Source organism: Canis lupus, chromosome 37 (genome assembly GCF_003254725.2).
Source record: "Canis lupus dingo isolate Sandy chromosome 37, ASM325472v2, whole genome shotgun sequence".
Lineage (NCBI taxonomy): Eukaryota > Metazoa > Chordata > Mammalia > Carnivora > Canidae > Canis > Canis lupus.
The window spans coordinates 882,875-896,177 of NC_064279.1; the positions used below are offsets into that span (position 1 = coordinate 882,875).

Genomic DNA, 13,303 nt, shown 5'->3' on the forward strand with positions numbered 1-13,303 from the left:
GATTGTTTTGATTTTAATAGATGCAGAAAGAGCACTTGACAAAGTACAACATCTATTCATAAAAACCCTTGCCAAAGTAGATTTAGAGGGAACATACCTCGATATATGAATATATCCATATGGTATAGGAATATATGAAAAATCTACAGCTAACATAGTGGTGAAAAACAGCTTTTTCCTAAGATCAGGAACAAGACAAGGATGTCTATTCCCACCACTTATTCAACATATTGGAATTTTTAGCTACAGCAGTCATATAGCAAAAAGAAATAAAAGGCATCCAAATTGTTTAAAAAAAAATAGAACTTTCACTTTTTGCAGATGACACGGTACTGTATATAGAAAACTCCGAAGACTTCACCAAGAAACTACTAAGATTGATAAATGAATTTAATAAGGTCACACAATACACAATATACAGAAATCTGTTGCATTTCTACATACTAATAATGAAGCAGCAGAAAGAAATTTAAAAAACAATCCCATTTACAACTGCACCAAAAATAGTAAAGTACCTAGGAATAAATTTAAAACCAAGGAGTTTAAAGACCAGTGCTCTGAAAACTGTAAAACATTGATGAAAGAAATTGAAGGTGATACAAGGAAATGGAAAGACATTCCATGCTCCTGGGTTGGGAGAACAAATATTGTTAAATTATCTATGCTACCTGAAGCCATCTACAGATTTAATGCGATCCCTGTCAAAATACCAACAGCATTTTACGCAGAACTAGAAAAAATAATCTAAATTTATATGGAACCACTAAAGACCATGAAATAGCCAAAGCAAACTTGAAAAAGAAAAAACTGGAGGTATCACAATTCCAGACTTCAAGTTACATTATAAGCTATAGTAATTAAGGCAGTATGGTACTGGCAGAACAGAGAACCTAGCACTAAATCCACAATTAAATGGTTAGTTAATGTTCCACAAAAGAGTTAAAAACGTGATGGGAAAAAGTCTCTTTAACAAATGGTGCTGGGAAAACTGGACAGTAACACGCAAAAGAATGAAACTAGAGCACTTTCTTAACAACATACAAAATATACTCAAAGTAGATTAACTTAAATGTGAGACCTGGAACCATAATCCTAGAAAAGCACACAGGCAGTAATTTGGCTTTGACCATACCAACATTTTTCTAGATATGTCTCCCAAGACAAGGGAAATAAAAGCATAAATAAACTAGTGGGACTACATCACAATAAAAAGCTGCTGCACAGCAAAGGAAACAATAAAACTCCCAAGTGGGAGATCTTTGCAAATGACATTCCCAGCAAATGGTTACTATCCAAAATATATTAAGGACTGATAAAACTCACCACCATAAGACCTAAATCCAATTTAAAAATGCGATGTTCACATCATTCATCATCAGAGAAATGCAAATCAAAACTGCAATGAGGTATCACCTCACACCTGCCAGAATGAACAAATTCTAAAAACTAAGAAGGAACAAATGTTGGCAAGGATATGGAAAAAAGGAACCCACTTGCCCTGTTGGTGGGGATGTTGGTGCAGCCGCCATGGAAAACAGTGTGGAGGTTCATCAAAAAGTTACAAATAGAACTACCTTAGGATTCACTTATCACATACTGAGTAACCAAAGAAAACAAAAACAGTTACTCAAAGGGATACATGTGCCTTTGTATGTTTATAGCAGCATTATTTATAACAGCCAAATTATGGAAGCAGCCTCAAAGTACATTTATAGATGAATGGATAAAGATGTGGTTATATTTGTGACAGAATATTATTCAAACATAAGAAAATGAAATCTTGCCAATCTTGCCATTTGCAAAAGCGTGGATGGAGCTAGAGTATATAATGCTAAGCAAAATAAGTCAGAGAAAGATAAATACTCTATGATTTCATTCATGTGGATTTTCAGAAGCAAAACAAATGAGCAAGGAAAAAAAAAAAAAGACCAAGAAATAGACTTAACTACAGAGAAGAAACTGATGATTACCAGAGGGGAGGTGGGTGTGGGACTTGGAGAAATAGGTGATGGGATTAAGAGTACACTTACCTTGTTGAGTACTGAGTAATATATTGAACTCTTAATTTCTTAGTATTAAGATTATATAAAAAATAAATGACACAATTATTTTTCTGGTGTTTCTATTTCTTTGACAACAGTTTCCTGTCTTTATATACTAAAAGTTTCTTTAACTTTTTATAGGAGAACTATGGATTTGATAAAATTGAGGTACGAGACAATGGTGAGGGTATCAAGGCCATTGATGCACCTGTAATGGCAGTAAAATACTATACTTCAAAAATAAATAGTCATGAAGATCTTGAAAATTTGACAACTTACGGTTTTCGTGGAGAAGCCTTGGGATCAATTTGTTGTGTAGCTGAGGTAAGGTAATTTATATTGATTTTCATAATCACAGAGTGGTAGGTAGCATTAGGAGAAAATGAACCCAGTTTTGGCAAAGAGTGTAGAATATACATAACCCAAAATTTATCATTTAAACCATTTTTAAGTGTACAATTCAGTGGCTTTAAGTGCACAAAGCTGTCCCTGCCGTCCATCGCCAGAACTACTTCATTCCAAACTGAAACTCTGTGCCCGTTAAACAGTTAGGTCCCCATTGTCAGTCCCCACCTCCTGTCCCTTGTAACCTCTTTGCTCCTGTCTCTGAATTTGACTAATGGAATCATATAATACCTGTGCTTTCGCATCAGGCTATTTCATTTAGCAAACTGTCTTCAGGGTTCCTGCATGTTGTAACATGTATCAGAATTTTCTTCCGTCCTTCCTAAGGCTGAATGATGTATAAATGTGTAATGTATAAATATGCAAATCATGTTTTATTTATCCTTTTCTGTTGACGGACATTTGGGTTGTTTCCACCCTTTGGCATTTGTGCATAATGCTGCTGAGGATGTGGGTGTGCAAATGTCTTTTGAAGTCTCCGCTTTTGCTTCTTCTGTGTATGTACGCAGAAGTGGAATCGCTGGGTCGCATGGTAGTTCTGTCTGATTTTTTCAGGAAGGGCAAATTATGTTTTATAATGTTAATATTTATATATATTTTTTAAAGATTTTATTTATTCATGAGAGACACAGAGAGAGAGGCAAAGACACAGGCAGAGGGAGAAGCAGGCTCATGCAGGGAGCCCGACATGGGACTCGATCCTGGAACCCCAGGATCACGCCCTGGGTTGAAGGCGGATGCTCAACCGCTGAGCCACCCGGGCTGCCCTAATGTTGATATTTATAAAAGGAAAAAGTAGTTTAGTGACCCACTGGCTTGGGAAAAAACATATTAAATAAAATTAAACTGAATCATTAATTGTAAGCTCTTCTCAGGATTTCCTATACTGAAGTGCATCATGAACCTCTCAGGTTGATGGTTTATGGTAGTAACATTTCCCTGCGTGTACTTGACAATGAAACCCTTGTATTGATAAGCATATCACTGTTTTTTTGTTGTGCTGTGTGGAACCACCCCGGAAATGCCATTCTAGTAAATACAGATAGATTGGGCTCTAGAGATGTGAATCGACTTGATCTAAACCCTAGCGAGTTAGAGGCAGACTGGGTCCCAGAACTTTGCTCTCCTGACCCTGGTTAGGTGCCTTTAATGTTTATAAACTCAGCTCAGTGCCTGACCAACTTGTTGGCATAGTACTAATTACACTTCACTGCCTCTGCACTAGATTTCATAACTAGTTTGTGGCAAAGCCTGTCTAGAACCTTGATCTGCTCATTTCCATGTGTGTCACTCACTACTCTGGACTAGTTTGTGTTATACTATGTTATTCTGTGTGTTAGGCTCTGTTTTATGGTGTGACAGTATCTGTGTACCATGTGTGCCCACTGGCTACGTATCTCTGCTTCAGCTGGCCGACTATTTGGGTGAGAATGCTCAGGTACAATTAAATGATGGGACTTTACTTACTGTCCAGAAAAGTGGCATGTACATGAGCTACTGTTGCTCTCTCTTCATCCCTTCTTTGGACGTCTGTTTAGTATCTTTGTCTCCCCAGCAGTCATATACTTTCCATGCTTATTATGATCTTCCCTCTTTTCTTGTGCCCTTAGAGTGCTGGCATAGTTTAGGTTTTCTCCACTTTTTGTGGAAAGAGTCACAGCTCAGTATTCACTTTTCTCTTTTGGAGCTCTGTAAGGTGATACCTAAGTCATGAAGAAAAACTGTGGATAGGGGGTTGGAGATGTAGTTTAAAGTGGGAAAGTTTGTACTTCTAGTACAGATGTAGACTAGGGGCCCGTGTGTGTTAGGATCCAGATGTTCAGGGGTCTCCTGGGAGGCTCAGTTGGTTGAGTCCGACTCTTGATTTTGCCTCATCGTGATCTTACTGCCTTGAGATGGAGCCCCAGCATAGGGCTCTGTGCTGAGCTGAGGGTCTGCTTCAGATTTTCTCTCCCTTTTCCTTTCCCCCTCGTGCCTGTGCACATGCACACACTTGCATGAGCTCTCACTTTCTCATTAAAAAAAAAAAAAAAAAAAAAAAAAAGAATCCAGAGGTTCAGACACTGCTAAAGGAGAAAAGGCCTTGTCCTTCCTTAAGTGCATTCTGGTTAAAACCTCTATCCAAAATCTTGAATACCCAGTGCTTCACTATCTGTCTGAGCGCTTGCTTTATTTAGAGTTCAGTGAGTCTTCATATAGATTTTGGGGAAAAACAAGTAGAGGGTACAGCTAACTGGGCATCACCCATCTTTCTCCCTAAAGACTGTATCTGGGAAACTACAGCCTTGGGGTTTTATAGAAAGTGTGTTTTTTTAAATGGGCTCAGATTTGTGCCAGGGAACTTCTGAAGCTCCCAGTGCTAGCACATACTTTTATTGGACTCTTGGTAGCTATTTTGGAAATCATGTAATTTATTTGAGAACATAATTATTTGATTTTTTTAGCTGTTGTCCGAACTTGGTAGTCTTTAGGATATATTTTGGAAGAGTATTGTTGAATAATATGTAACATTTCTGGGTTTTCAAAAATTTTTTTTTTAATTTGAGTGTAGTTGACACAGCAGTGTCAGATGTACAACATAGTAGTTTGACAAGTTCATACATTATGCTGTGTTCACTCCAACTGTAGCTTATGTCTTGATATATATCACTATTATAGTATCATTGACTATATTCCTTATGTTGTGCCTTTTATCCCCGTGACTTACTCAGTTCATAATTGGAAGCCAGTATCTCCTTTCACTCAGAGGTGGAATCTACAGGGGAAAAAAACCACCCCACATAAGAATAAACCAAAAGGCATTTCTATATTTTCCATAAGATGTTCATAACCTTTCAGAACTGAAATTGGTTATTATCAGCTTTGTCTACTAGATGGCAGCACAGTACTTTTTTAAAATTCATGGTAATAAGCCATATGATTTATCCAAATCTTTGCTGTAGTTCTGATTTTAAATGGCAGTTTTGCAAGTCTCTGTCTAGTGGTATTCTCTATTTGTTTCTTTCTTTGATTACTTAAGCCCTCTTGATATATTTTGTTTCATTTTTGAGGGATTCAAATGCCATGAGTATACTTAAAATAATTTATCATAATTACAAGAGGAATAAAGGAATTGTCAAACAACCAGAATAATATAAAACTAAATGTTTTAAAAATTATGTTCAGTTTACACATTGTAATGTCAAGTGTTTATCTTACGAAATATTAACAGCATTTTATGTAATCTCTTTTCTTGTAAATCTTTGGCCAAAGCACACGTAGATGCGTGTGTATGTTTTACATATGTGTACTCCAGGTCAAGATACATACTGTGGTGAGCCCCCAAAAGTTCTCCTATGCTGCCTCCCAATAGGTAACAGCTTTCTGACTTCTGTCAGTATATATTAGTTCCACCTGTTGTTGAACTTGATCTAAATGCAGTCTTAAAGTATATGTTATTTTGTCACAGATTTTATGATTTGGGTTTGACTGTTTTCTGAAAACTAAAGCAGTATCAAAAAGTCTAGAACTGGAAGGGATCCTGTAGTCGTGGACCCTGGTTCACTGCTGATTCCCCTGTCGGGACTGAGTACCTGTTCCCCAAGTTGCCAAGTATTGGTGACTGACTGCCCAAAGCTTAGTCTCTGTCTGGAGATTGCCCTCACTTCAGCTGGACAGCAGCTGCATCCAGTGGCTGACTGATGAGGGGTTATAAGCGTGCTGTTCCAGTCCAGAACAACTCTGCCCTGCCATGCAGTCCAGGATGACCCCCTCCCCCCAAAGGTCAGCCGAGCTCTTGTTTGTGACTGCAGAGCCCCACTTCTTTTCTTTCCTCCCAAGTGATCTTGGGAGTGTCCCCAGGGAACTTCCTGCTCACTGGTTTCCCTCAATCTGTGCTGTGGGCCAGCCGCCGTAAAATGTAGGTCTTCTATTGTTGTCTCCTCATATTACTGATGAAGATACTTGGGTCTTGTGATGCCAAATGCCAGGACTTCGTACTCCAGCTTTGAAACATAGTCTAATAATCAGTCCGCTACTATTTAATTGTATGCAGGGTGCTGTGCTAAGTAGTTTACTTTAGAATAACTGTGCACAGCGTAGTAAATGGAATACAAAAATTGTGATCTATATAGGGTCATTTAATGTGACAAAACCGAGAACTCAATTCCAATATCATGAGCTTTTCACAGTAGGTCATGCTGCCTTCTTACCAGTATGGTTAGAGAGGTATATATTAGTTTAGAAATACCTCTTATTAAAATAATGAATATACTCAGGCCTCAGTGGTAAGTTCAATAGATGGTATCAAGGAGTAGTCAAGTTGAAACTTAGGTGGGAGGATTCTGAATAGTATTTCAGAAATACTGTAAGGTCAGTTAGATTTTAAAAAATTGTTATTTAGGAATTACTGTTAATGAGTACTTTTTGGGGAGAAAAATTCATTTTTAAATTTGAGGAATATTTTTCACTCAGAACAAATTTCATATATATAGAAGTTGCATTTTTGGGGTGGCTCAGACTGTTGGTTTCAGCTCAAGTCATGTTCTCACAGCTGTGGGATGAAGCCCTGCATTGGAGTCTGTGCTCAGTGCAGTCTGCTTCAAATTATTTCTCCCTTTCTCTCTCCCTCTCACTCACTGTCTCTCAAATAGATAAAATCTTAAAAAACAACAACAACAACAAAGTTGCATGTTTATTTTAAAGACTCCAATTTATCTTGAAAATCTTTGGGCAGAGATTACATCTACATAATAAAAATTAGTGGTTTGGTTATTTTATCTGCCAAGACTAACTGATGCAGATAAATTTAAAGTCATATTGATGTAAATCATCTCAGAAACAGTAGATTGATGATATGTAACTGGAATATAATTTTGTCATATTGCTAAACAGCTATCATCCAAAATTCTGATTGTTGAAATTATTTTTATTAGATTACTTTAAAGATATTAATTTTAATTATAAAAAAAATTAAGTAGCCTCTTAGCAAAATTGGCTGGAGGAATTTAAAACACATCTAACTCTATATTCTTTATTGATATACTTTAGAAGAATGGGCATCTTTCCTAATTTGTCAATTTTAAGATGACTTCCAGTTTTGTTTTATTTTTAGATTTTATGTATTTATTTGTTTGTTTGTTTATTTGAGATAGAGAACAAGTAGGGGGAGGAGCAGAGGGAGAATCAAACTCCCCACTCAGCAGGGAGCCCACTGTGGGGCTTAATACCAAGTCCCTGAGATCGTGACCCGAGCCCAAGGCAGACCGTAAGCCAACTGAGCCACCCAGCCACCCCTAAAATGACTTCCAGTCTTAGAATTAACTAGTACAAAGGAGTAAAATGTTTTTATACCCACGGAGTATCCTGTTGGGATTTAAAAGTGGAATTACTGCTTTCCTAATTTATAATAGATGTTATCAGACACGAATTGATATGATTTTCTTTAAAATCACATCATCAAGTGTAACTTCTCTTGAAATTTGTTATTTATAGAGCAGTGATACTGACTGGAATGAGCTAGAGATAGTGAAAATTCTGTTTTGACCTGTTTGTAAAATTTTTGTGAAGATTTTGTATATATTCTTACCACATAATAAAACATGTAAAAAAGGTATTTCTTTTAGGTTGACTTTTTACATACATTGTATTAAAAATGATCTTTTTCCCTTCCAAAGAAATGTTTAAGAAAGTCATAAGATTTTTTCAACTGGATTATTTTTTTTTTAAGATTTTATTTATTTATCTATGAAAGACACACACATACACACAGAGAGAATGAGAGAGAGAGGCAGGCAGAGACGCAGGCAGAAGGAGAAGCAGGCTCCACACAGGGAACCCGATGTGGGACTCAATCCTGGGACTCCAGGATCACACCCTGGGCTGACGGCAGGCGCCAAACTTCTAAGCCACCCAGGGATTCCCTCAACTGGATTTTATTTTATTTCATTTTATTTTTTTAAATTTTTATTTATTTATGATAGTCACACAGAGAGAGAGAGAGAGAGAGAGAGAGAGAGAGGCAGAGACATAGGCAGAGGGAGAAGCAGGCTCCATGCACCGGGAGCCCAACGTGGGATTCGATCCCGGGTCTCCAGGATCGCACCCTGGGCCAAAGGCAGGCGCCAAACCGCTGCGCCACCCAGGGATCCCCCTCAACTGGATTTTAAATGGAGGCTAAATTATACCTTAGTTTTAGGAGAAATACCAAACAGTTTTGTTCTCTTAAAATCAGAACAAACTCTGAAAAAAGAATCAGAACCCTAATCTAATTCTCATTCCCAAGTGTTTGAAAAAGAGACTTGGCCAAAGGCATAAAAAGCAGGTTAACTTTTCTGAAAGTCATTGAGGGTGATAATGATTTGAAGGTCGAATGAAATAATACATATGAAAGTATTTTTGATACAATCATGTTCCCTATAGATGAAAGTTATTTTCACTCTGGACTTGAATGTGAAAAGTAGTATGCACTTCTATCAAGTTGATAAAAATCATCAGACTTGTTCATTTCTTTGTTGGCAGGCAGTATTTCACCTTACTTTTCAAAGTTTGTGCAGACTATTCACCATTTTTGGGAAATCCTTTCTAATAATAGACATTCCTAGGTAAATTCCTTCTATTTCACATAAAAGGTCTTTATTCTGTAGTATAAGTTTATTATTTTCTCTTGTTTTTCCCTCTGAAAAAGTAACAGAGCCATTCTCTGCATAACATTCATGTTGACTGATTCATTCATCCACCTTTTAAGTGGCTACAATGTGCTGGGTATTATTCTGATCTATCAAGTTCATTATACATAATTTTGTGATGAGATTACATGATAAGCATGTTTGTTTTTGTTTTACATTCTATTAAACCTCCATGGCTTAAAGGGGGTGGAATGAGAAGCTTTGTCCTTCTGTTTTGAAATTGAAAGTTGGGACTTCCTTATTTGTGGGCTGCCATAGCTGTAAAAAGGTAGGAGGAAGCCCCTAGCATCATTTTGATAGTTTCTCCCTCCTGTTCCTTAGTGTAGGGTACCTCCTGTGTTCTTTAAAGCCATGGTGGTAAAGCTTTAATTAGAATAGGCAAAGGAGTTTTCGAAGCAGTGGGGTATCCTGCTTTCTAAGTGCAGCCTCTTCACAGGTAATAGAACTCTGTGGAAAGGAGAAAAGCCAGAGCCAAGAGTTAGTGTCTTACGGTGAATTATCCAGAAGAAGGTTCTGAAGTCAGAGCTCTTATAGTAGTGTACAAGGATGCGTAGGCAGGCATATTCACACACCGAAAGAAAAAGACACGTCAGTGATCCAGGTAAAATTAATATTTCAGCTGAATCATGAAGACCATTTACCTTAGTTTTCAGTTTCCTATTTCTTTGGCAAAGTATTCATCCATAAGTCAGCCAAAAAGTAAAAAACTTTAGTATAATTACCCTAAATGAATTTTTGTCAAGACAAGATTTTTGCATGAATTAACAGGATGTATCCTAAGTTTTAAATTTAGTTTTATCTAAAACATTGAAAAAATTACACTTATTTAAAGTTCAAATGCTAGTATGTAATGTAACTTGGTGTTAGTATTAAAATTCCTTGAAATTCAATAACTGGACCAAAAAGTCAGTTTTTAATAATTGATATATAATCTGTAAGGTTCTCTGAGAACTTCTAAAAACTTTACGTTTTAAAATAAACTCCTTTTAAAATTCTTAGAATAAATTTATTTAGTTCTCTTGACCACTAGATTGATTCTGCCACAATTCATTAATGTCTCTAGTAAGAAGCACAAGTAATAATCTGTAATATTGGAGATGCATCTGATGGTAGAGTTACTACAGGCTCTAGTATGTTAGCTGCTGCTGAACTAGCACGTTCTAAGCTTGTGCCTGGTCCAAAAAAAGGTTTCCTGCCCAGGACACAGGGTCATATGATGAAATGAACTCTTGAAATACGATTCCTTCCTCTGAGGAACACATTGTATTTCATGAATTTGTGAAACATGCTTCTGTCTTATCCTTCACTGTCTTTCACAATGAATTGCAAAGCATTTCCTATTGAAATAGATTTTCATCGCACCCTACACATTCTAATTTTTAAAAAAATTAATGTTAGAAAATAATATATTCTATTTTTTGCTTTCTTACAAATACTGCAGTATAACCACTAAGATCCTATTTTCCGTTTTAGTATATCAGTTTATTCATCTAGGTTGGAGGATGTTCATTTTTAACATGTTTAAAGGATGAAGAAGCTGATAACTATAAAATGCTTTGAGAGTAGTTAAAACAAAAAGCCATGTAACCTTAACAAAGTATTGGCATCATTTTCATCTTACCATTGCCCTCCCCTTAAAGGTGATAGAGTTATCGTTTATTCAGGACCATCTAACAAGCCACTGGTATAGTTAGTACTAGAACTCAGAGTTCCGGGGCTACTTTTGCTCAATCACACCAACTTTAGGTTAGGTGGCTAGGTGGCTAGCCCTTTGGAGAGGAGAAATAGAAATCAGTTGACCTTGGCATTTTTGAGAAGCTGTTGGATAAACGTAGGATTGTTTTTAAAGAGATAATCATAGAATAATTAAATTAGAGGCAAATAAATTTTTTGTAGTTTTTGTTTTAGGCTTGGCCAGAAAAAAATCATTACCGGACAGAACAGAGTTGGGATATAGCAGGGAAGATGAAGATTAGTTATCAGGAAAACTTTTAAAATGATATGACTTTTGAACCATGGAATATATTTTTAGAAGAAGCAGAAGAGTTCTTTAAGATTATATGGAAGCTCACAACTTTGTTTTAGGTGCAGCTTTTTTGGAGAAAGGTTTTTATAGAAATGGCAGCTTGAGGCAGTGCCCCCGGTAGGGGTTTGATGGACGTTACCCTCAGAGAGACTCTAGTAGATCATACTAGTCCGTGAGCTAGAGAAGCCATTTTGGGGTGACTGCTATTTCCTGTATGTTACCCTCATGTTCTCTAGCCATATGGCCTACTGCAAATCAGATCACAGTTAAGATGAGGTAGCAGAACCATCGAATCTTCTGTAGATCCACCTGAATCTAGATGAGTCTCAGCAATGGAGCTGGATCTTTGTGGCTTCTTCCTAAATTACGCAGTCGGCTCTGCTGAGTACAAGAATGGCCAAGAAATACTGCTCCCAATTTTGTGTCATCGGTGCTCCCAAAATGTGTGAGGAGGCTACCTTTTTCTGAATCCACTGTGCTTTCTTAGAACATCCCACTCCCCAAGTGTGGTATTTTCTGATAGTGGAATCATTCATTTACTATTGTTTTACTCTCTTGCTAATCTCACAAAATAAGTAAACAAAAAGCTGTAGGTAAGGGTAGCTCGGAATAATGTAGACATTCTTATTTTTTTTTAAATATTTCATTTATTTGAGAGAGAGAGAGCACAGACAGGGGCAGGGGCTGAGGGAGAGGGACAAGCGGACTTGTCGCCAAGCAGGGAGCCTGAAGCTGGCGCCATCCAGAACCCTGAGATCAGAACCTGAGCTGAAGGCAGATGCTTGACGGACTGAGCCACCCAAGCACCCTAAATGTAGACTTCTTAAATTTATATTTCTGTGCCTAACATCTTAGGAGATATTTTTATGGTCAGTGAAATCCTTTCTTATACATACATGTCTTCAAGCTAAAGTTTTTTCCAATTAATGAAAATTTACATTTAAATCATTCATAAGTTGGTTTTAAGAAAAATTATTCATAAATAAATGTGTACGATTTATATATTTTGTTCTTTCCAATCATTAGCTTGAAAGACAAGTGCAGTTTTTAAAATTTTATTTAAATTCAGTTGATTAACATATATATTATTGGCTTCAGAGGTTGAGATCAGTGATTCATCAGTTTTTTTTTTTTTTAAAGATTTTTTAAAATTTATTTATTCATGATAGAGAGAGGCAGAGACACAGGCAGAGGGAGAAGCAGGCTCCATGCCAGGAGCCTGACGTGGGACTCGATTCTGGGACTCCAGGATCGCACCCTGGGCCAAAGGCAGGTGCCAAACCACTGAGCCACCCAGGGATCCCCTCATCAGTCTTAAATAATACCCAGTGTGCATCACATCACGTGCCCTCCTTAATATCCATCACTCAGTTACTCCATCCCCTCCCCTCTCCCCACTCCAGGGACCCTATTCGTTCCCTATGATTAAGAGTCTCTTATGATTTGTTTCTCTGATTTTGTCTTGTTTTATTTTTTCCTCTTTTCCCCCACGATCCTCTGTTTTGTTTTTTAAATTCCACATATGAGTGAGATCATAGGATAATTGTCTTTCACTGATTGACTTTTATTTCACTTAGCTTGAAGTGCAGGTTTATACAGAATATGAAAAAGGAGGGAATTATCTTTTTACAAAAGGATTTTTATAAAACAAGTATATGGTGTCTTTTAAAAGCAAGTTTCTCTAATGTAAATAAAATACTTGGTTTTACAGATATAAGTTATATATTACAAATAGTCATTTCAGATACTGATTTGTGTATGAGTATTTTAACTAAAGTTAAATGCTCAAAATAAAAATATTTTGCCCTGTAAAATAAAAAAAAAATATATATATATATATATATATGGTGCCCTATTATTAGTATAACTAAGGGAATATTACAGAAGTGGTCATAAGAGCTTAACAAGTAAAACTTTTTTCAATCTTAAGTAAATGTATAATTACTATAATCTAATTTGATGATGAAACCACTGCAATACCTAAAATAATATATATATTTTTTTATATTCCAGGTTTTAATTACTACAAGAACTGCTTCTGATAATTTTAGCACCCAGTATGTTTTAGATGGTAGTGGCCACATAATTTCTCAGAAACCTTCACATCTTGGTCAAGGTAAGAGAGTAGCTATGTATCTTTGCCTTTCATGTTTTGTTTATTTTTA

The 13,303-nt window shown here is 36.6% G+C and overlaps 1 protein-coding gene across 20 annotated transcripts in view; it reads left to right on the plus strand.

Annotated features, from left to right (window-relative positions):
- PMS1 (PMS1 homolog 1, mismatch repair system component) overlaps positions 1–13,303 on the plus strand; it is a 206,473-nt gene that overhangs the window by 29,212 nt on the left and 163,958 nt on the right. For 18 of the 20 annotated variants that reach the window (XR_007408808.1, XM_049106509.1, XM_049106510.1 and 15 more), the window contains 2 exons: positions 2,184–2,366; positions 13,152–13,254. Coding sequence is in view for 19 of the 20 variants with exons in the window: in XM_049106509.1 (XP_048962466.1) it covers positions 2,184–2,366; positions 13,152–13,254 (286 nt within the window). In the remaining variant the exon portion in view is untranslated. The remainder of the gene's footprint in view (positions 1–2,183; positions 2,367–13,151; positions 13,255–13,303) is intronic. The other 2 variants (XM_049106520.1, XM_049106519.1) reach the window with 1 other exon arrangement.